The sequence below is a fragment of the Theropithecus gelada genome, chromosome 20 (assembly GCF_003255815.1).
Source record: "Theropithecus gelada isolate Dixy chromosome 20, Tgel_1.0, whole genome shotgun sequence".
NCBI classification, from domain to species: Eukaryota; Metazoa; Chordata; class Mammalia; order Primates; family Cercopithecidae; genus Theropithecus; species Theropithecus gelada.
In genome coordinates, this window is record NC_037688.1 from 72,184,525 (window position 1) to 72,209,244 (window position 24,720).

Sequence of the window (24,720 nt, forward strand, 5' to 3'; positions counted from 1 at the left end):
GTCATAGTGGAAGACAAGGGAGAACAAAAGGGCTTACATGGCGGCGGGAAAGAGAGCGTGTGCAGGGGAACTCCCATTTGTAAAACCATCATATCTCGCGAGACTTACTACCACGAGAACAGTATGGGGGAACCGCCCCCTTGATTCAGTGACCTCCACCGGCCCCGCCCTTGACACGTGGGGATTATTACAGTTCAAGGTCAGATTTGGGTGGGGACCAGCCCAGCCAAACCATAGCACCACTGCACTCCAGCCTGAGGGACAGAGTGAGACTCTGTCTTGAAAAAATTATAAAATAAAATAAAATACAACATAAAATAAAAACACTGAAAGTTCCACATCCTAGGAAACCCCATGCCAGGGCAAAGTAGGGTGGTTGGTCACACTCAGCGTCCCCTCCCCTTGGGGCACTTTCACTGGATAGCCAGATACCATGCCTTCTAGGCAGAGAATGGAAGTGTTTTCAAGTGCAAAAGACTCCAGATGGTCACTTGATCTTGAGAAGCCCCCAAATCCACCCCAATCCTTCCAGGGACCTTTCTAAAGTGCAGACTCCCAAGGCTCCAGCCTGCCCTCTTGAATCAGAATCTGCTGGGTTAGAGCCTGGGGACTTGTACTCCTGTCCCTGAGCCAAGCGTTGGAGAGCAATGAGCCAGAACAAATGAGGCCTAAAGGGGGAATGCGACCTTCCCAAGGACCCCAGGCGAGGTAGTGAGGAGGTGTCTGATCCCCCTCCTTTACTGTCTCTGTATCTGCCAGTTAGAGGCGTGGACCCCCACCCTCCCCGACCCCATTAAAGGCAATTGAATCCCGTCATTCAACTTGGGGTGGGGGGGCTTGGGTGGTTACTCTGTTGCCCAGGCTGAAGTACGGTGGTGTGATCATGGCTCACTGTAGCCTCAGCCTCCATGGCTCAAGCAATGCTCCCACCTCAGCCTCCCGAATAGCCGGGACTACAGACATGCGCCATTATGCCTGGCTAATTTCTATACTTCTTGTAGAGATGGAGTTTCACCGGGTTGCCCAGGCTGGTCTGGCAGTCCGCCAGCGTCAGCCTATCCAAGTGCCGGGATTCCGACCATGAGCCACCGCGCCCAGCTTCTGAAGTTTATGTTCCGTTATTGTCTCTGTTTGTCTGTTGATCTGTAAAGCCACTTAGTCAAAACTGATTACCCTAATGTATATATTTAGGAATTTTATATATAAATTTTCATATGTATGAAAATTCTCCCATATTTTAATATGAAACTCACACGTCTTCCTATTTTCCTTCCATAGCATCCCCTTCTCCCCAATTTCTTTGGCCATTTTCTGGTCCAAAGACCTGGCCCTCCCTGTTCTGCTTCAAACTGCAGAGTGTTTAGATGCCATATCAGGCAGACGCAAGCGGCAGATACCCTTACTCATGTGAGAGATGAGATACTGGGAGTAGCTTGCAAGAATCAAAGGAAAAGCTGAAAATCCAGGTCTTGGAAAGAAGATCCAGGCACCAGCCACTGACAGGCAGCGGCTTCAGGGAGATGCCGTCAGAATCAAGGAAGCCTAACAGGGTCACTGTTTAGATTCAGGTTTCCAGGAGTGAGAGTCTGATTGGCAGAGATGGCGTGCTTGGCCCCTGGCCAGAGACTGTCTAGGCATCTTGAAGGACAGTCCCACCAAAACTGCCTGGCCAGGAGAGGGATAGGTCCCCCAAGGAAAACCACAGCACTTAACCTTATCTTAGCTCTAATGTCTGTAAATATTGGGACAGCAAGTATTTCTTTTTTTCTTTTTTGAGATAGGGTTTTGCTCTGTTGCCCAAGCTGGAGTGCAGTGGTGCGACCTTGGCTCTCTGCAACCTCTGCCTTCTGGGTTCAGGCGATTCTCGTGCCTCAGCCTCCCAAATAGCTGGGACTACAAGGTGTACACCATCACAACCAGCTAATTTTTGTATTTTTAGTAGAGATGAGGTTTTGCTAAGTTGGCCAGGCTGGTCTTGAACTCCTGGGCTCCAGTGATTGGCCCGCCTTAACCTCCCAAAGTGCTGGGATTACAGGCATGATCCACCACACCCGGCCAAGGACCACAAGTATTACAGTTAGGGTGCTTTTGGCCTTATGTAAGAGAAAATCGAATTAACTGTGTCTTCAGTCGCAAAGATAGTTACTATTTTTACGTAAAAAGTACTCTGGAGGTAGAAAAGGTTCTAGAGCTGGTTCGGCAGTGTCAGCGTCAAGCACTTCCACTCATTCATTCCATCCTTCTATTCTGTCATCTTTAGTGTTGGTGTTGACCTCTTCATGGCTCCAAAAAGGCTGTTGCAACTCCAGACATTTCATCCTGCCCCTACAATATCTAAAGCAGTCAGCAAGAGAAAGTGGAGCAACTTAAAAAAGCTTTCTCCTCCCTCATCTCTCTCTTTTCAGGCTGTCATATTTTTCTTTTTTTTCCTTTTTTTTTTTTGAGAGGAAGTTTTCGCTGTTGTTGTTCAGGCTGGAGTGCAATGGCGTGATCTTGGCTTACTGCAACCTCCACCTCCTGAGTTCAAGCGATTCTCCTGCCTCAGCCTCCCTAGTAGCTGAGATTACAGGCGCCTGCCACTGCGCCTGGCTAATTTTTTTGTATTTTTAGTAGAGACGAGGTTTCACCGTGTTGGCCAGGCTGGTCTCGAACTCCTGACCTCAGGTGATCCACCTGCCTTGGTCTTGCAGTGCTGGGATTACAGGAGTGAGTCACAGTGCCTGGCCCAGGTAGTCATATTTTTCAGTGAAGGTTTTCTGTGGTCAGGACTGGTACACATACTGACCCATCGGCTGTAACAAGTAAACAGGAACCAGATTGCCAAGAAGAAGGCCTGGCAAACTATGGCTCATAGGTCAAATCTGGCCTACCATGTGTTTTTGTGAATAAAATTTTGTTGTAACACCACCATTATCATTCATTTTTGTATCTTCTATGGGCGTTGTCATGCAACTGTGGCGGACTTGTGTGACTATGGCCCACAGAAAACCTAAACTGCTTCCTGTCTACAGGGCACATCTGTTGACCTCTGGCTTAGACCAATTATGTTCAATTATGTTCACGCTCTGGGTTGGTGATGTGGCTGCCCAAACAAAACTGGGTTTAGTTAGCAAGAATGGGAAGCAAAATAGCTACAGGGTAGGTGACAATATCCTTCCACAAAACATCAGTTGTAATTTTTCCAATACACTAAAATAAATACCTATTAATAACAAGAGCTTAAGGCTGGCCACGGTGGCTCACGTCTGTAATCCCAGCACTTTGAGAGGCCAAGGCAGGCGGATTGCTTGAACTCAGGAGTTCAAGACCAGCCTGGGTGACATGACAAAATCCTGTCTCTTCAACAAAATAATATAATTTTTATTTTTTTATTTTTTTATTTTTATTTTTTATTTATTATTTATTTTAAATAAATTTAATTTATTTAAATAAATTATTTATTTTAAATAAAAAATAAATTTTATTTTTTATTTATTTTAAAAGCTGAAGTTTGTACCCAGGGCGCACTGTGGTCCATGATTTATTCAAAACTCACCTTTCTTCCTGACAGGTCTGTGTGTCATGATTGCGGCCTCCATTTATACAGACAGGCGTGAAGATATTCACGAGAAAAACATGCAATTCTATTACATGACCGAAGGCGGCAGCTACGGCTACTCTTACATCCTGGCGTGGGTGGCGTTCGCCTGCACCTTCGTCAGCGGCATGATGTACCTGATACTGAGGAAGCGCAAATAGAACCCCGAGCTGGGTTGCTTTCACTGCCGTACAGAATCCACATTCAGATAACCATTTTGTATATAATCATTATTTTTTTGAGGTTTTTCTAGCAAACATATTGTTTCCTTTAAAAGCCAAAAAGAAAAAAAAAAAAAAAGAAAAAGAAAAAAAATCCAAAAGAGAGAAGAGTTTTTGCATTCTTGAGATCAGAGAATAGACTATGAAGGCTGGTATTCAGAACTGCTGCCCACTCAAAAGTCTCAGCAAGACACAAGCAAAAATCCAGCAATGCTCAAATCCAAAAGTGCTCGACCGGACATTTCTTAACTGTGGGGCTGTGATGGGAGGAGATGAGAGGCTGGGAAAGCCGGGTCTCTGGGGATGCGCTTCCTATAGGTTTCAGCCGGCCCAAGCCCCGCCCAAATCTCTCTGCTAGTGGTGCGTGGAAGAGGGTGAAGTGGGGTATAGAAGAATGACAGCTTCCTGAGAGGTTTAGGCCGAGTTCCAGGTGAGAAGCAGGTGTAGCCCCTGGCGTTCTGTCTGTATCCAAACCAGAGCCCGAACAACCTTCTGGTATAGGGGTGGGTCAGAAAGTCTCACCTCAATTTGCCGACAGCGTCACCTGCTTGCCTTAGGAATGGTGATCCTTTACCTGTGTGCCAGATTTAGACTCACCTTCAGGCAAAACCTACAGCGCCCCCCCCCTCACCCCAGACCTACAGAATCGGAGTCTTCAAGGGATGGGGCTGGGGAATCTGCATTTCTAACACGCTCCCTGGGCAACGCTTCAGACGCATTGCAGTTGGGGACCACAGTCCCTGGGCCGGGTGAGCAGAACTGCCTCAAAAATGCTAGGATGTCATCATGTGGAGATGGGGAGGTGAATGTAACCCCCACAGCAGGGCAAAACCTTGGCCTCCATTGCCACAGCTGTCTACATCTAGGGCCCCCAAACCCCATTCCTGGGCCATGTGAACTCATAGATACCTTCAGGGAGTGGGGTGCAACCTCCTTCCCATCCTATCCCAGAAGGCCTCTCCCTTCTTGTCCAGCCCTTTATGCTATACTTGGCTGGCCTCTCACCCCTATTTCTAGAGCCTCAGAGGACCCACTCACTATTCATTCATTCATTCATTCATTCATCAACATAAATCATGACTTGCATGCGTGTGCCAGGCACAGGAGATACCCTGTTGAAACAATGTCCTCCTAGGGCTCACGGGCTAGTGGAGGAGACAGATTAAAAATTAATTAGAAAAACTGGCTGTGTGCAGTGGCTCACCTTTGTAATCCCAGTACTTTGGGAGGCCAAGGCAGGTGGATCACCTGAGGTCAGGAGTTTGAGACCAGCCTGGCCAAAATGGTGAAACCCCGTCTCTACTAAAAATACAAAAATGAGCTGGGCATGGTGATACGCGCCTGTAATCCCAGCTATCAGGTGGCTGAGGGAGGAGAATCACTTGAACCAAGAAGCAGAGGTTGCAGTGAGCCAAGATTGTGCCACTGCACTCCAGCCTGGGCAACAGAGTGAGACTCCATCTCAAAAAAAGAAAAGAAACTAATTACACACTGTGATGGAGGCTGCAAAGAACACCACTAAGAATTCAAAATCATCTGGGTGCAGTGGCTCACGCCTGTAATCCCAGCACTTTGGAAGGCCGAGGCAGGTGGATCACGAAGTCAGGAGTTTAAGACTAGCCTGGCCAACATAGTGAAACCCTGTCTCTACTAAAAATACAACAAAATTAGCCGGGCATGGTGGCAGGCGCCTGTAATACCAGCTACTTGGGAGGCTGAGGCAAGGAGAATCGCTTGAACCTGGGAGGTGAAGGTTGCAGTGAGCCGAGATTGCACCGCTGCACTCCAACCCGGGCGACAGTCTGAGACTGTCTCAAAAAGTATATATAAAATAAAATAATTCAAAATCGAGACCTGTGACATGGGAGGGAATCTGCTTTATGCGTGCCTATTTTTTTTTTTTTTTTTTGAGACGGAGTCTGGCTCTGTCGCCCGGGCTGGAGTGCAGTGGCCAGATCTCAGCTCACTGCAAGCTCCGCCTCCCGGGTTTACGCCATTCTCCTGCCTCAGCCTCCCAAGTAGCTGGGACTACAGGCGCCCGCCGCCTCGCCCGGCTAGTTGCGTGCCTATTTTTAAATGCTCCTGGAGGCATTTAGGCATTTGGATCAGTCTAAATATAGCTCCATTCAGTTGGTGCAGATGACATTTATCGGACAGTACCTGTCTGTAACACCCAGAAAACATGTCTGTGGAGAGGCCCATGGTCCCAACAGTAAATGTGGTGAGAGGGTCCCATAGAGCCAGAGTTTTCAAGCTTTAGGGGTTCCCATGCCACTTGGGACAGGCTGATTCAGCGGGTCTGGGTGAATGTTTTGAAGGTGATTTTAAGACTGTGGTGAGAAATGGGGCTTTTAGGGGCTTGTCCTTCAGGATCAAAGCCTGATGTGCCTTGTGGCAATGCAGGCCACCCAGGAACCATCCCAGGAGAGAAGCTGTTTGCACCTCATTGTCTTTTTCTGCTTATGTTGGAGCAGGATGCTGGGGGCTGTCCTGGGAGGGGGTGTGGGACCTTGTGCTATTTAAATACTTGTGCACTTGACCTTCTGCTGAGTGGAGTGATGATTTGCCACCAGCTCAGTTCCAGTGGAGCTGAAGACACGTCTGGCTTGAGTAGTTTTAGGGCCACCATGGATATCTCTTCAATGCAAGATTGGCTCTTTCCATCTACTCTTTCATGCATTTGTTTTTGACAGATAGTGTTAAATGTTTATCATGTTCCAGGCACTGTGTGAGGCTCTGAAAATACAGGGGTGAGCAAGTCCAGATATCTCCCCTGCTCTCATGAAGTTTGGAGTCTGAGATACGACCCCCTCCCTATGGAGAAGCCGCCAATGCAGTACAGGGTGGCCTGGGGCCAGAGACAGGACAAATGTCACCTCCTGCCTCCATGAGATACTATCACTGATCATGTCGTGGGCAAGAATGTGGTTTACACCCCTAGGATTAACAGGATGCTACCCAGGCTCATAGAGGAAGTTGAATCTTAAGTTCCTTTGAAACTTTCTACCTTGGTGGCTTTCCTATAATTTTCTTCTTCTTTTTTTTTTTTCCGCTGAATTTCGCTCTTGTTGCCCAGGCTGGAGTGGTGCAATGGCACCATCTTGGCTCACTGCAACCTCTGCCTCCTGGGTTCAAGTGATTCTCCTGTCTCAGCCTCCTGAGTAGCTGGGATTACAGGCGCACGCCACCACGCCCAGCTAATTTTTGTATTTTTAGTAGAGATGGGGTTTCTCCATGTTGGTCAGGCTGGTCTTGAACTCCCGACCTCAGGTGATCAACCCGTCTCAGCCTTCCAAAGTGCTGGGATTACAGGCGTGAGCCACTGTGCCCGGCCATCTATAATTTTCTGGTAGTCACACTGGAAACAAAACACCTTAGAACCAGAGATCAACCCCCTCCAAGCAATACATGAATTCCCTTCACAAGAAACGTCAGGGCTACGTGAGTATCTGTGTTGAATGCAGTCTGAAATGACCCTGTGGATTTTCCTGGCTGGTTGCCACTACTGTACAACATTCAGTGCCCACATCCACCTGTGCCCTTAAGGTTTTTTGAGACATGAGAGATGCCTGCCTCTTCCCTGCTGTGTGACACGGATTTGGGAAGTTGGAAAGAAATGACAACATCAGGTAGAAAACATCCAAGCTTCTCACCTGTAGGTAGAATCTGCCGCCACTTGGTGCTTATTACCAGTTATTCAAGAACAATAACAACAACAAAATGAGTCGACATCCAAGAAGCAAATATTAGGACCAAAGATAGCATCAACTGTATTTGAAGGAACCGTAGTTTGCGCATTTTATGACATTTTTATAAAGTACTGTAATTCTTTCATTGAGGGGCGATGTGATGGAGACAGACTAACTCATTTTGTTATTTGCATTAAAATTATTTTGGGTCTCTGTTCAAATGAGTTTGGAGAATGCTTGACTTGTTGGTCTGTGTGAATGTGTATACCTATACCTGAATACAGGAACATCAGGCCTCCTCACTCCCACACACTCTGCTATAGTTTGCGTGCTTTTGTGCACACCCCTCATGAACAGGCTGGGGCTCTAGGATGCTCTGTGTTCACTGATGATGAAGAAACCGAGAACTCCAAGCCTGTTTGTAAACACACTAAACACAGTGGCCTAGATAGAAGCTGTATCATAGTTTAAAATCTGCCTTACGGGATATTACTAAACTCGCTAATAGTTAAAAGGTTACTTACAATAGAGCAAGTTGGCCAATTTTGTGGTGTTGGGGAAATGTTAGGGCAAGGCCTAGAGGTTCATTTGGAATCTTGGTTTGTGATTTTAGGGTAGTTAGGAACTTCCTACTTAATGTACCTTTAAAATAGTCTATTTTCTATGTTTTGTATAATCTGAAACTGTACATGGAAAATAAAGTTTAAAACCAGATTGCCCAGAGCAAGACTCTAATGTTCCCAACGATGATGACATCTAGAGGAGAATGCTGCCGTTTTGAGGGGCAGGGGGTCAGTCGATTTCTCATCAAGATAATAATGTATGGTTTTTACAGTGAGCAATTGATAAATGGACAATTTATCACTGGACAGTCTCCCTCTGCTTCTTTAATGGGGCCAGCTTTGCAGCCCTGCAGCCTGTGTAGTCGCACACAGTTCCATGCATCCAAGGCCCCCATGCTTGGGAGAATGATCTGCTCGTGCCATTTTAAATTATTTTATATATATCTCTTGTAGAGACAAAGTCTCGCTATGTTGCCTATGCTGGTCTAGAACTCCTGGCCTCAAGTGATCCTCCTGCCTCGGCCTCCCAAAGTGCTGGGATTGCAGATGTGAGCCACTCACTGTGTCTGGCATCAAGTAGAACATTCTTACAAGAAATAAATATTTCATAGTCATGGAGAAGAATGCTCCTAAAATTTATGTATTCGTTCATGCATCCATCCATTCATTCATTCTTTTATGGCGGGGGGTGGTCTCACTATGTTGCCTATGCTGGCTTTGAACTCCTGGGCTCATGTGATCCTCCCACCTTGGCTCCCCAAAGCATTGGAATTGCCAGTGGGAGCCACTGCGCTCAGCTTTAAAGTTCTTCGTATTTGAACAAGTAGCCCAATTTTTTCACTTCTCAGGGATCCCCACAAATGACTGATCCTGTTCTTTTTTTTCAGCCTTCCTGTTCATTGTTACTAGATTGTGTTCTTTCATTTCATTTGTATTTAATAAAGACCTCTGCTTTAAAGGATGAGGTCATGATGCAATGAGACTATTTTCTACTGCATACTCTGCTGAAAACTGAAAAATTCAGACAGAGAGAGAAGGAGAGAGAGAAAGAGATCCCTCTAACTTCTATCTAAGGAATGCCAAAGGTAGCAAAAGCTATCTTTGTATCTTGAGAACACTCATTTCCTTACTGTCACACAGGGTTTGCAAACTAAAATCTTCAGAGACTACTGTCTGCCTTCATTGTGTTTCTAAATTGGATTTTTTTTTCCATGTGGCTGGGGGATGGTGATCATCCCAGAACACTCAATTTCGTATTTCTTCAATTCAGGAAATCAGCCTCTCATTCATTCATTCACCAAATATTTGCATAGCTGTAATGGTACAAGCATTGTGCTAGGTGTTATGGTGACATCCTGTGTCTTTGTCTCCATTACATACTAGGGACTTTTGGGAGGACATGATTGAACCTTTAGCCACCGATTAGCAGGCCATAAGGAACCCCAACTGGACCCCACTGAGATCACAGCACATCACCCATTGCCTTGATGAACTTAGTCCCTGCCTTGATCTAGATGATATTAGTCTCAGTTTCAAGTTGCCAGGGCTAGATTCTGATGGGTCCGTCTTGGGTAACACACTCACTCATCATTGCCCCAGTACTTGGCTGGAGTCAGGAGTGAGATCAAATTATGTAAACATGAGGGTCTGGGTGCAGTGGCTCACGCCTGTAATCCCATCACTGGGAAGTGAAGGCAGAAGGATCACTTGAGGTCAGTAGTTTGAGATAAGCCTGGGCAGCACAGTGAGACCCCATCTCTATAAAAACTGAAAAATTAGCTAGGCATGGTGGTGTGCTCCTGTAGTCCCAGCTTCTCAGGAGGCTGAGGCAGAGAATCGCTTGAACCTGGGAGGTCAAGGCTGCAGTGAGCTGTGATCATGCCACTGCACTCTAGCCTGGGCAACAGAAACTGTTTCAAAAAATAAAAATTCTTACACATTCATGAAATGAACTAACCCCTTCCCAAGAGGGATCTAACCTGAAGTCTCAACCAGTTTCCACTTCCAGCTCCCACTCCAGGGCTATGGGTGATGTGCTGTGATCTCAATGGGGTCCAGTTGGGGTTCCTTATGGCCTGGTAATGGGTGACTAAAGGTTCAATCTTGTCCTCCCAAAAGTCCCTAGTATGTAATAGGGACAAAGGCACAGGATGTCACCATGAATTGTCCCCTTGGAAAAGGGACAGGCAGAGAATCAATGTCCAGTGGCCACAGGTTCATTAGTGGTCACAAATAGCAGGAAGCCGCTTCCCTGGCGGGAGGGAGACTTGTGGCTGCTCAATCCGTTGCTCTTGGTTCTGCTCAGTGGAACCATCTCTCTCATCCACTGTCCCCTGTGGTCAGATTTCAGATGGGCAGTGTGGAGGAGGTCCTTTCTTTCTTCCTCCGGGTGTGAGGCCTAGTGTCTCAGAGGTGATTTTCAGGGTTGCACAGTTAGAGGCCCTTCTGAGTCACGGATGGGATTCCTTTGGCCATGCAAGATGTTGTCTTTACTTTTTTTTTTTTTTTTTCCCAAAGTACAAAACATTTATTATCACAGAGAATTTGACAGGAATCCAGTAGTGGCTTATGTAGGTAATTCTGCCTATGGCTTTTATGTGATGGGCCTAATAATTTGAGCCACAGAAATCCTGGCCCCATGCCTCTGAGCTTTACTGCAGCCTTGAGGCAATAACTGCAAAGCCCTTCTAATCTGAGCTCTCTCTCTCTGCCTGTCCCTCTGTCTGATGAAAAATGCTAAAGGACCTAGCATATCTTTTGCTGGAATCCCATACATCTTATCTTCTACTTAGCTTTTTGCAGCCACGCTATTGATCCTTAGTTTATAGCAGGGCTTAGCAGATTACTTGCTTTTATATGGTTTACAAGCTGAGAATTTATTTTGCGTTCTTAAAAAGTTGTGAAAATGGCTGGGTACAGTGACTCACACCGGTAATCCCAGCACTTTGGGAGAGTGAGACAGGAAGATCGCTTGAGCCCAGGAGTTTGAGACCAGCCTAGGCAACATCGCAAGATGCTGTTTCTACCAAAAAAAAAAAGGCAAACTGTGAATGGTGGCGCAGGCCTGTGGTCCCAGCTACCTGAGAGGCTGAGGCAGGAAGATTGCTTGAGCTTGGGAGGTGAAGGCTGCAGTGAGCCGTGATCTTGCCGCTGCACTCCAGCCTGGGCAACAGAGTGAGACTCTGTTTCATCAAAAAGGAAAAAAATGTTGTAGGCCGGGCGCAGTGACCCATGCCTGTAATCCCAGCACTTTGGGAGGCCAAAGTGGGTGGATCACTTGAGATCAGGAGTTTGATACCAGCCTGGCCAACATGGTGATACTCCATCTCTACTAAAAATACAAAACTTAGCCAGGTGTGGTGTTGGGCGCCTGTAATCCCAGCTATCTGGGAGGCTGAGGCAGGAGAATCATTTGAACCAAGGCGGTGGAGGTAGCAGTGAGCTGAGATCATGCCACTGCATTCCAGCCTGGGCAACAGAGCAAGACTCTGTCTTTAAGAAAAAAAAAAAAGTAAAATAATGCAAAGAAGAATATACAACAAAGACTTTATGTCGGCTGGGCATGGTGGCTCATGCCTGTAATACCTGTACTCTGGGAGGCCGAGGCGGGTGAATCACCTGAGATCAGGAGTTTAAGACCAGCCTGGCCAACATGATGAAACCTCGTCTCTACTAAAAATACAAAAAATTAGCCAGGTGTGGTGGCGGGTGCCTGTAATCCCAGTTACTCAGGAGGCTGAGGCAGGAGGTTGCAGTGAGCCAAGATCACGCCACTGCACTCCAGCCTGGGTGACAAGAGCGAAACTCTGTCTCAAAACAAAACACAAAAACAAACAAAAAAAACCTTATGTGGCCTGCAACGCCTGAAATATATACTATCGGCACTTAATAAGAGAAAGTTTATCAACTCCTGGTCTAGCACTTGACTTGTTTATTTCTGTCACTCTCTAAATCTTTGGATTCTCCATCAATGTAGATTGCAGGCTTCAGGCAGAAGGAATCTTAGCAAAGCTGCATTTGCTTCCATTTCGCCATTGGACCATGTTTGACCGAAGATTTACTTTTTCTTGTTGGATCTTACTGAAGGGTCTATGAAGTTGAACTTGCCAACATCCTGTTGTATTTCTCCAGTTTCTCCTGATACTACAACGTCCACAGGTTCATGATTGGTGTAAAATAGGTGACGGTTTGAACCAGGCTTCAGCTATGGCCCATGGGCCACGTCCAGCCCACCACCTGACTTTGTAAATTAAGTTTTATTGGGACACAGCTACACCCACTCATTTACATAGCGTTCATGGATGCTTTCTAAAGCAGAGTTGGATAGTTTCAATAGAGACCATATAGACCACAAAGTCTGAAATGTTTACTATCTGGCCCTTTCCAGAAAAATTTTGTCAAACCAAATGTTTTGCCATAGCGTGACAAGGGTGACAGCCTCCCAGCCTGAATAACAGGGTCTCCACTGCACTCTGACCTGCCACTGCTATTCGGCCAATTCCACATGAGTGTCTGTTGCTTGCAGCACCAACATAAGCTACCAAACTTAGTATTAGTCAAGGGTCTTAGTTGCAAGCAATAGTGACTTTGGCTGATTTAAACAGAAAGGAAATTTATTAAAGGGTAAGCTAGTAGTGCCCAGGCTTGAAAGCATGCAGCCAAATCCCCCCCAGTTGCCTCAGATCGTTCCACAGAACAATTTGGTAAGAAACCCACTGCTGTCGGGGCGGGGCACAGTGGCTCACACCTGTAATCCCAGCACTTTGGGAGGCTTAGGCAGGTGGACCACGAGGTCAAGAGATCAAGACTATCCTGGCCAACTTGATGAAACCCTGTCTCTACTAAAAATACAAAACTTAGCTGGGCATGGCTATGCATGCCTGTACTCCCAGCCACTTTTGAGGCTGAGGCGGGAGAATCACTTGAACCCAGGAGGCGGAGGTTGCAGTGAGCTGAGATGGCACCACTGCACTCTAACCTGGCAACAGAGCAAGACCCCATCTCAAAAAACAAACAAAAAAAGAAAACCACTGCCATCACCACAAGATGGTACCGTTTGCAGTCAATATTTGCACCTGTGCTATCCCGCCTTCTGTGGATTGGGAGCCTGGCATGGTGCCTCTGATTGGTGAAGCCTGGATCACATGACCACGTCCTGGCTGCAGGGAAGGTTGGGAAATGATGAGCAGCCAACTTCAGTTTACATCGTGGTAGTTAGTTCTGCAACCCACCAAGACTCAGAGGGACGGGAATTCCCCAACATACGAGGGAAGTTCAGATGTTGGGCAAACAAAATATCAAATGTCTACTAAATCCTATCAAGCCCAGTTCCCTGTCTACCCACAGCTAATCCCAAACTATATTCATCCATATCACACCTACATATTCTTTGCTATATTATGTATAGTCTGCACTGTTGTTATATACTTAGCTTTTTTTTTTTTTTTTTCTTTTTGAGACAGGGTCTCACTCTGTCACCCAGGTTGGAGTGCAGTGACAAACTCATAGCTCACTGCAGCTTCAACCTCCTGGGCTCAAGCAATCTTCCCATCTAAGCTTCCCAAGTAGCAGGGACCATGAGCGTGCACCACCACATCTGGCTAATTTTTTATTTTTGGGGAGATAGGGTCTTGCTATGTTTCTCAGGCAATCTGGAATTCCTGGGCTCAAGCAATCTTCCACCTTGGCTTCCCAAAGTGTTTTTTGTTTGTTTGTTTGTTTTTAAGACAGAGTCTCACTCTGTCACCCACGCTGGAGTGCAGTGACATGATCTTGGCTCATTGCAACCTTCACCTCCCAGGTTCAAGCAATTCTTCTGCCTGAGCCTCCTGAGTAGATGGGATTAAAGGCACGTGTCATCACCTCCAGCTATTTTTTTTTTTTTTTTAAATAAACAGAGTCTCGCTCTATTGCCCAGGCTGGAGTGCAGTGGCACGATCTTGGCTCACTGCAACCTCCGCCTCCCGGGTTCAAGCGATTCTCCTGCCTCAGCCTCCTGAGTAGCTGAGATTACAGGCACACGCTACCCACCACTTCTGCCTAATTTTCGTATTTTTAGTAGAGACAGGGTTTCACAATGTTGGTCAGGCTGGTCTCAAACTCCTGACCTAATGATCTGCCTGCCTCAGCCTCCCAAAGTGCTGGGATTACAGGCGTGAGCCACTACGCCTGACCCACCCCCAGCTAATTTTTGTATTTTTAGTAGAGACAAGGTTTCACCATGTTGGCCAGGGTGGTCTCGAACTCCTGACCTCAAGTGATCTGCCCATCTCAGCTTCCCAAAGTATTGGAATTACAGGCATGAGCCACCACGCCCGGACCCAAAATGTTTTATATGTCAATATGTAGTATGAATCTCTACTCCTCCCTCAAAACATGTATCTCAAAATTTTCCAGCTTCCAATGCATTTGCTTGCTTTATGGCCAGGGGAAGCCAAGCGTCCAGAAAGTGAAAGAGCAGGTACTACTACCACCCCCTAGTGGTGGTGTGTGACAACACGGTATAGCAATAAAGCACTGAAGCAAAGATGCCAATTGCACATCCAACTTAGCCAAACCCAGTGCAGCTGGTAAAAGCTAATGTGCACAAATCCTGATTAATTTAGAGTTAAATCTGTTACATGGCTATGTACCTATTTTCATTTGTCTCAATTTATTAATATATAGCCATGGGATTAGCCATGTGATTTTTGTACTTTTTTTTGGTTAGTAGACTATTACTACATTGAGACAGATTTATTTTGCAACGGAATGTCAGTGTAGAATTGACTATACTTGCATGATAAAAAGAATATATTTTCAGTACAAACCTATTATAAACTCTTTATTTATTTATTTACTTACTTATTTATTTTTGAGACAGAGTCTTACTCTGTTGCCCAAGCTGGAGTGCAATAGTGAGATCTCAGCTCACTGCAACCTTTGCCTTCCCGACTCAAATGATCCTCCCACCTCAGCTCCCGAGTAGATGAGAGGATCACAGGCACATGCCACCACCCCCAGCTAATTTTTGTATTTTTTTGTAGAGATGGGATTTCGCCATGTTTCTCAGGCTGGTCTTGAACTCCTGGGCTCAAGTGATCCGCCTGTCTCAGCCTTCCAAAGTGCTGGGATTACAGGCATGAGCTACCGCACTCCGCCTTGAACTCATTTTAAATAGGTGTATTATGAAAAGTCTTTGTGAGTGTTTTCTTTCGAAAGTTTCTTTCTTTCTAAAGTTTTTCCTGTAAGAACTCCATATTGTATACCTGTAGGGTAGAGTTTTGCCGCATCACCGCAATTGACATTTGGGCTGCGGAATTCTTGGTGGGGACTGTCCTGTATGTACACTGTAGAATGTGTGGCAGCATCCCTGGCCTCTACCCACTAGATGTCAACAGTGCTCCCCAACCCCTACCACTGTTGTGACAACCAAAAATATCTCCAGACATTGCCAAATGCCCCATGCAAGGGGTGGGGACAAAATTGCCTACGAGGGAGAGCCACTGCTGTTGGGTCCTGTATACACCAGGAAATACGGTGATTGGCAGCCATGATGGTGGGGCTACTGGGAGCTGTTGCAAATTGCCAGGGAAGGTGATTGGTCTAGAGCAGCTCACACCCATCTGGAAGGAAAGCCAATGACAGTCTCCCCCACCATGGCCCTTGGCATCTCTGAACACAGGGGAGAACAGCACAGGATGTTCCCCATCCCAAAGCTGAAACGAGCACATTGGCTCGATTTTTGTCATCAGCTAGAACAAACAGACCAGAGGAACCAGGAAGAAACGGCTTCTCTGTGTTTGTAGAAGGACAATAGTGTAATTTCACCAGGGTCCTGAACACATGTGAGGGAAGAGAGGTGTTACTTCACCTTGGCACAGGGTTACTTTAAAGCCCAGATTTTTTTATGTTTATTTTTTATTTTTTTTGACCTGGAAGGAAAGTTCAGTTGCTGTGGTCTGCCATTGCCTCATCCAGAAAGAAATGATGGCAGGCCAGATGTGGTGGCTCATGCTTGTAGGCCTGGCACTTTGGGGGGGCTGAAGCAGGAGGATTACCTGAGCTCAGGAGTTCAAGACCAGCTTGGGCAATGTAGTGTGACCCTGTCTCTACAAAAAATTTTAAAAATTAGCTAGGTGAGGTGGCACACACTTGTGGCCCCAACTACTGAGGAGGCTGCTGAGGTGGGAGGATCACTCGAGCCCAGGAGATTGAGGCTGAAGTGAGCTGTGATTGTGCCACTGCTCTCCAGCAGTAGAGCAAGACACTGTCTCAAAAAGGAAAGGAGGCCAGGCCCAGTAGCCTGCAATCTCAGCACTTCGGGAGCCGAGGCAGGCAGATCACTTGAGGTCAGGAGTTTGAGACCAGCCTAACCGACATGGTGAAACCCCGTCTCTCCTAAAAATACAAAAAAAAAAAAAAAAAAAAAAAAAAAAAACTAGCCAGGCGTGATGGTGCGTGCCTATAGTCCCAGCCAATCAGAGGCTGAGGCAGGGGAATCACTTGAACCCGGGAGGCGGAGGTTGCAATGAGCCGAGATCATGGCTTTACACTTCAGCCTGGGCGACAGAGTAAGACTCCATTTCAAAAAACAAACAAAAAAAAAAGGGAAGGGAAGGGAAGGGAAGGGGAAGGGAGGGGAGGGGAGGGGAAGGAAAGGGGAAGAGAGGGGAGGGGAAGGGAAGGGAGAGGAGAGGAGGGGAAGGGAAGGGAGGGGAAGGGAGGGGAGGGGAAGGGGAAGAGAAGGGAAGGGAGGAGAGGGGAAGGGGAAGGGAAGGGAGGAGAGGGGAAGGGAAGGGAACGAAAGGGAGGAGAGAGGAAGGGAAGGGAGGAGAGGGAAAGGGAAAGGAAGGGAAGGGAAGGGAGGAGAGGGGAAAGGGAAGGGAAGGGAGGAGAGGGGAAGGGAAGGGAAGGGAGGAGAAGGGAGGGGAGGGGAAGGAGAGGGGAAGGGAAGGGGAATGGAAAGGGAGGGGAAGGGAGGTGAAGAGGAAGGGAAGGGAGGGGAAGGGGAGGGGGAAGGGGAAGGGGAATGGAAAGGGAGGTGAAGGGGAACAGAAGGGAGGGGAAGGGAGGGGAGGGGGAAGGGGAAGGGGAATGGAAAGGGAGGTGAAGGGGAAGGGAAGGGAGAGGAAGGGAAGGGAGGGGAAGGGAAGGGAGGGGAGGGGGAAGGGAAGGGAATAGGAAGGAAGGGGAAAGGAGATGAAGGGGAAGTGGAAGGGAAGGGAGGGGAGGGAGGGAGGGGAGCCCTTTGGGAAGCTGAGGTAGGAGGGTTGCCTGAGGCCAGGAGTTCGAGACCAGCCTGGGCAACATAGAGAGACCCCATCTCTACAAAAGTTTAAAAATTGTCTGGGTGTGGTGGTGTGCTCTTGTAGTTCCAGCTACGCAGAAGACTGAGGCAAGAGGATTCCTTGAGCCCAGGAGTTTGAGCCTGCTGTGGGCTAAGATCATTCTACTGAACTCCATCCAGCCTGGGCAACAGAGTGGGACTCTGTCTCAAGGAAGGAAGGAAGGAAGGAAAGAAGGGAGGGAGGGAAAAAGGAAGGAAGGAAAGAAGAGAGGGGGGAAGGAAGGGAGGGAGTAAGGAAAGAAGGAAGGGAGGAAGGAAGGGAGGGAGGGAGGAAGAGAGGAAGGAAGGAAGGGAGGGAAGGAGGAAGGAAGGAAGGGAGGGAAGGAGGAAGGAAAGAAGAGGGGGAGGAAGGGAGGGAGGAATCAAGGGAGGGAGGGAAAAATGAAGGAAGGAAAGAAGAGAGGGAGGGAGGGAGGGAGGAAGGAAGGAAGGAAGGAAGGAAGGAAGGAAGGAAGGAAAGAAGGAAAGGCAGGAGGAAGAGAGGGAGGGAGGGAGGGAAGGAAGGAAAAGAAAAAACAGTGACACCTGAAACATGGTTACAGAAGTGCTGAAGGCGCTAAAGTGGGGAGGCTGCAAACGGGAGGACTGAATCAGAAGGGTCTTCTGGAGCAGGCGGTGGCTGATCTTCTCACTGGAGAGGAGAGGAGTTGAGGAAGAGCAGCAAGGTGTGCAGTCAGCACGTGGAGCAGCTGCTGGCTTATCCTGTAGGTTTTCCTATGGGATGAACATGAGGCAGGTTGTTGGGAGTTCCGAGCAGGATTAAGAGCCTTCAGTCTGAACTGCAGACATCCAACCTCAAGAGTTGCCTCCAGGTTGGGTGTGGTAGCTCACACCTGTAATCCCAGCACTTTGGGAGGCTGTGGCAGGAGGATCACTTGAGGTCAGAAGTTCGAGACCAGCCTGGCCAACGTGGTGAAACCCCATCTCTACTAAAAATACAAAAATGAGCCAGACATGGTGGCGGGTGCTGGTAATCCCAACTACTCAGGAGGCTGAGGCAGGAGAATCCCTTGAAATCAGGAGGCAGAGGTTGCAGTGAGCCAAGATTGCACCACTGCACTCCAGCCTGGGTGACAGTGACTCTGTCTCAAAAAAAAAAAAAAAAAAAGAATATTCACACATGAAAAAGAGTTGCCTCCACTTGATGGCAAGGTGTGGCCTGCAGGCTCTGCCTCCCTGTCCATGTGTGAGTTGACCCAGTAACCAGAGCACCTGCTAAAGGACAGGCGACTCCGCCCCCTATGCTCCAGCCTCATCAGCTGGGCCCGTTTCCTGGCAGAGGATGCGCAGAGCCAGAGGGTGATATGGGGCAAGTACCCGCTTAGCAGATTTAGCCAGCAGGTCAACTAATTTTAAGTTCCACCTGGCTTTCTGTCTCGTTGTACTTGAAAAAGTCTTTATAATTTGCTGGCTGTGAAAATAGTTGCTTAAAGCATGGCGTATGGATGTTCTGCCTTAGAATCCATGGCGGACATCTTGAGATTGCAGATTCCTGGGCTGTGCACCAGACTTGCTGAGTCAGGACCTCAAGGGGTGGGGCCCTGGGATCTGCCATTTTGACAGGCTTTCCAGGGATTTGGATTGAGGGACATTGGTGATTGCAATTGGGAATACTTTGTGGGATGCTTGATTCCGTAAACTAGACCAATGAGCTCAGTTTAGGAGGTGGTTATGACCCAGAGCATTGGAGCTTCCTTCTTCCCTGTCAGTTCTCTTCTTTCCCTCTCTAAGCACAATAAATACAGTGGCCCTAAGAGGTGTCTTGAAAATATAATAACAGGCTGGGCACGGTGGCTCATGCCTGTAATCCCAGCACTTTGGGAGGCCAAGGTAGGTGGATCACTTAAGGTCAGGTGTTCGAGACCAGCCTGGCCAACACGGCAAAACCCCGTCTTTACCAAAAATACAAAAATTAGCTGGGTGTGGTGGTGGGCATCTGTAGTCCCAGCTACTTGGGAGGCTGAGGCAGGAGAATTGCTTGAACCCAGGAGGTGGTGGTTGCAGTGAGCCAAGATCACACCACTGCACTCCAGCCTGGGTGACAGAGCCTCAGTCTCAAAAAAAAGAAGAAGGAGGAGGAGGAGGAGGAGGAGGAAGAGGAAGAAGAAGAAAAAGGAGGAGGAGGAGGAGGAGAAGAAAGAAAGAAACATCTGAGACTAGGTAATTTATAAAGAAAAGAGGTTTAAGGCTGGATATGGTGGCTCACACCCATAATCCCATCACTTTGAGAGGCAGAGGCAGGCGGATCACAAGGTCAGGAGTTTGAGACCAGCCTGACCAATATGGTGAGACCATGTCTCTACTAAAACTACAAAAATTAGCCGGGTGTGTTGGCAGGCGCCTGTAGTCCCAGCTACTCAGGAGGCTGAGGTAGGAGAATTAGTTGAACCCAAGAGGTGGAGGTTGCAGTGAGCCGAGATCACGCCACTGCACTCTAGCCTGGGCGACAGAGAGAAACTCTGTCTCAAAAAAAAAAAAAAAAAAAAAAAAAAAAGAGGTTTAATTGGCTCATGGTTCTGCAGGCTTTATGGGAAGCATGATGCTGACATGTGCTCAGCTTCTGGGGAAGCCTCAGGAAGCTTGCAGTCATGGCAGAAGGCAAAGGGGAAGCAGGCATGTCACATGGCCAGGGCAGGAGCAAAGGTGGGGGTGCCACACATTATTTATTTATTTATTTATTTATTTATTTATTTATGAGACAGAGTTTCACTCTTTTTGCCCAGGCTGGAGTGCAATGGCGTGATCTCGGCTCACTGCAACCTCCACCTCCCAGGTTCAAGTGATTCTCCTGCCTCAGCCTCCTGAGTAGCTGGGATTACAGGCAGGTGCCAACACCCCCAGCTAATTTTGTATTTTTAGTAGAGACAGGGTTTCACCATGTTGGGCAGTCTGGCCTCAAACTCCTGACCTCAGGTAATCTGCCCCCTCGGTCTCCCAAAGTGCTGGGATTACAGGCGTGAGCTACCACGCCCAGTCACCACACTCTTTTAAATGACCAGATCTTGCAAGAACTCACCACCACAAGGACAGAACTAAGTGGATGGCGCTGAACCATTCATGAGAAACCATCTCCATGATCCAATTACTTCCAACCAGGCCCTACCTCCAACACTGGGAAGTACAATTCAATGTGAGATTTGGGTGGGGACCAATGTGAGATTTGGGTGGGGACAAATATACACACTACATCGACCCCCCGAATTCCTTCTGAGAGTTCTCTCTCCCTCCCTGTGGGCAATCTCTTGTAGAGGTCAACCAAAGTGATTTGTAGCATATGACCTAAGCCAGGCCAATCAAATTCTCTCTTTCGGAGCCTCTCCTGGGCTCCCCAGTGGGATGCCACAAGGATGGAAACCCAGTTGGTCTTGATTCCTCCAGCACCTGTCTCCTATCAAGTCTCCCCTTCAGCCTCTTCTCTGATTTTCTCCTTGCTGTGTGTTGAGACTTGTCTAGCCCACACGGGGCTACCCAGTGTGCTTCCCCCAGCCCCTCTCCTGATTAAGTTCTGGTGCTCTCAGCAACTCTGAGAAGGTTTTCTCTCTTTTTTTCTTTCTTTCTTCTTCTTCTTCTTTTTTTTTGAGACAGAGTCTCGCTCTGTTATCCAGGCTGGAGTGCAGTGGCACAACCTCGGCTCACTGCAACCTCTGCCTCCCGGGTTCAAATGATTCTTGTGCCTCAGCCTCCCTAGTAGCTGGGACTACAGGTGCGTATCACCACGCCTGGCTAATTTTTTTTGTATTTGTAGTAGAGACAGGGTTTCACCATGTTGGCCAGGCTGGTCTCAAACTCCTGACCTCAAGTGATCCTCCCGCCTTGTCCTTTCAAAGTCCTGGGATTACAGGTGTGAGCCACCACACCTGGCAGAAAATGTCCTCTCTTATTGCATGAGTACATCCTGCTACAATGCTCTAGAAACCTTTGTCCTGTTTTATATTTTCGCAGGGAGCAGAAAAGAGTTGAGGTTTCCTATGTGGTTTATTTGGCCACATTCGACTTAGTCCGTCAGATAAGCTTTGTCATCATCGACTGTATAGACTACATGGCTTCTGTGGTTTCAATGAGATTTGAACACTTTTCCACTTGTGTTGGATTTGCAGCTTAAACTAATTTATTTTAATCGACATCATTCAATTCCAATTTTATAAAAGGATCAACGCACGATGGAAAACAGTAGGGAAAGTGGCTGATGAGAAAATCCACCAGCAAGGACGCTGGGTTCTAAGCAGAACTGAAGCTCTGGAATTAAGAAAACAGCCAAAGAAAAGCTTTGAAGTCTGAGTTTAGAGAAGCTGACTGACTCGTAAGGCAATTCCAGGTAAGATTTCTGAATGATGTTAAGAATAAAAAGCAACTGAGATCAACATGGAGGCCTGCAAGGTAAGGGCCACATTTTATCTAGATACTAGCTTAGAGACTTGCTACATTGGCACTATATTTCAAATGTTATTTAGTAGCATTGTGAAATCAACTGGTTTAAGCATTGAAAAGGATAAAAATAGCTTATGAAAACAAAATGGTTTTTTTTAAAAAAGGGTAAGATGTATGTTTAATTTCAATTGCAGAAACGAAGGGAAGAAGCACTCCTGCCACCTGGTGGGCATTTAGCCAAATTGTTTGTTCAGGTGTTTCAGGGGTGAAATTCGTGTCGTTGAATCTAAGTTGAACACACAAACATTCCAGCTCCAGCCATGGTTGGGTCTTATTTCCTTCCCCTTAACCTGGGATCTGTACCTTTCTGTTTCCAATTAAGGCCTTTATAAACGAAAGCAACCTGGTTTGGCCAGATAAAAGTTCATGTCTCCTTGCCCGTGTCCTCGTGAACTGTATCACAGTGCTCTCTGGAGATTTCGTGTGTGTGCTTTTCACTTGTCAACCTCCTGTGTCCCCCACTAGAAGGTCAGCTGCAAAAAGGCAGAGATTTGTCTGGTCTTGCTATCTATCATAGTGCCTGGTACCAGTGCCCGGCATATTGGTCGATAGTTCCCTGATGAATGGAAATTTAACAAATAGGTGAAAATAGAGTTTTGGGTTGCCCGAGTGGCATGTTCCAGGCCTTTACCATGTCATAAACCTCTTCGTTCAACTGCTAATAGTTTCTCCTGTGTCTTGGGTTACAATCAACCTAGCCAAGTTTGGCCTCCATCTTGCAAGAAGTAACACCTGCCCATAGGTGTACCAGATCAGATTTATACAGGACCCGCTGGCCTGAACGACCTCCAATCCTACTACTTAAGAATCCCAAATATCTCTCTGCTTGCTACTCATGGCTCCTGACTTGCAAGCAAGGGGTGGGTGAGTGTCCCTGGCTCGTGGGACACTTTTTTTTTTATAAGGAGATAAGTGGTAGATAAGTAAAATTAGCCCAGTGGGAACTGATTTCAAGCTGTGGAGTGGTGATTTGTGGGTAATTTGTGGGTAGTCCAGGGAATGCCCCATGATCCTAAATAATTACCATCATGTGTTGTTGCGATAGTGGTCAGATGGGTTTGGATTGATCGTTGGCTCTGATTAGGGAGTCTCCCGTGCTGACCCATGTCCTCCCTTCAGAGGCATCTGGAACATCAATCCTGCAGATTATTCAGGTCATTAGGAATTCCCCGTGGAGGCTCAACACTTTCCTGAATCTGAATAGTTAAACCTCTGTGTTGCAAAAATCAAATACCATCTGGCTTTTGTGTTATCTTGGCTAAATCCAGTCAATCCCAGCTTCTTCAATGGCATTTATGATAGTCCGCTCCCCCAAATCTGGAGAATCATAACTGGGTTAGAAACAGTTTCATTTAATCTTGTGTGTAGAAAGATTGTTTTCACAGATCAGACAGCATTTACCTCCATCAGAGTAAGAAAAAAGAATGTCCAGGTGTGTCCTTGCCCCAGTGATCACAGCATCTGTTGATATGTTCCTTGATATCAGCCTTATAGATCAGACTTACTGTCATCTTTAAAGAAGTTTACTTCATCCAAGCGCGGTGGCTCACGCCTGTAAAACCAGCACTTTGGGAGGCTGAGGTGGATGGATCACTTGAGGTCAGGAGTCTGAGACCAGCCTGGCCAACATGGTAAAACCCTGTCTCTACTGAAAAAGTACAAAAATTAGCCAGGCATGGTGGCACGTGCTTGAACCTGGGAGAATTGCTTGAACCTGGGAGGTAGAGGCTGCAGTGAGCCAAGATCGTGCCACTGCACTCCAGCTTGGGTGACAGAGTGAGGCTCCATCTCAAAAAATAAATAAATAAATAAATAAATAAATAAATAAATAAATAACTTAATGGCATTGACAAACAGTTGTCCATCCCACAAACCACCCACTCGCCCTAGTGTCAAAATTATGGGAAATTGTTCCTTTCAAAGAGACTTCAGAAAAATATTGTATCCTGGTATAAAATGGATTGTTATTTCATTGTCTACATGAAAGGGCCTTGCTTGTTGACCAGTAATAGTTTGCATTTTAATTAATTTTTGTCCTTTCCCACTATCTAAATAGCGAATCTGTTATAACTCCTGTGGTTACTGTCTTTTTAGACCTTGCCTGTGTGTTTGGATGTTTGGATTCCAGTAGAGAGGGTTCTTCCCCTGACACAGTCCCACCACTCGTAGTTCAATTGCAGGAGAGGAAAAACTTCATTCATCCTCTTAGATTCTGTGACTGGAGTCTGTAAATTAAACTGACAACAGGTAGATGAACAGGAGGAAAGACCAATTTTAATAGTTTTACATGCATGGGGGCTTCATATACAAGAAGCAAAAATGCAAAGCAGTGGTTAGACCTGGGGGCTTATATATCATTTTCCTTTTTTTTTTTTTTGAGATGGAGTCTTGCCCTGTCACTCAGGCTGGAATGCAATGGCATGATCTTGGCTCACTGCAACCTCTGCCTTCCGGATTCAAACAATTCTCCTGCCTCAGCCTCCCGAGTAGCTGGGACTACAGGCATAAGCCACCACATCTGGCTAATTTTTTGTATTTTTAGTAGAGATGAGGTTTTACCATGTTGGCCAGGCTGGTCTCGAACTCCTAACCTCAGGTGATCTGCCTGCCTTGGCCTCCCAAAGTGCTGGGATTAGAGGCATGAGCCACTGTGCCCGGTAAAAAAAAAAAAAGAATTTTTTATAATTAGTCAGGAGTGGTGGTGTGTGCCTCTAGTCCCAGATAGGAGGCTGAAGTGGGGGGATCTCTTGAGCCCAAGAGTTGGAGGCTGCAGTGAGCCATGATTGTGTCACTGTACTCTAGCCTAGGTGACACAGACTCAGAAAGAGGGAGGGAGGGAGGGAGAGTTTGGGTTCCTAGGGGTGGTAAATTGCAGAAAGATGACTAGGAAGTGGTGGGTAAGGGTTGTTTAGTA

General features: G+C 47.0%; 1 protein-coding gene across 2 annotated transcripts in view; it reads left to right on the top strand.

Annotated features, from left to right (window-relative positions):
• EMP2 (epithelial membrane protein 2) overlaps nt 1–3,861 on the top strand; it is a 48,698-nt gene extending 44,837 nt beyond the window's left edge. For both annotated transcript variants that reach the window (XM_025370767.1, XM_025370768.1), the window contains one exon: nt 3,551–3,861. In XM_025370767.1, coding sequence (XP_025226552.1) covers nt 3,551–3,738 — 188 coding nt within the window. In that variant the 3' untranslated portion in view covers nt 3,739–3,861. The remainder of the gene's footprint in view (nt 1–3,550) is intronic.
• The last annotated feature ends 20,859 nt before the right edge of the window (nt 3,862–24,720 follow it).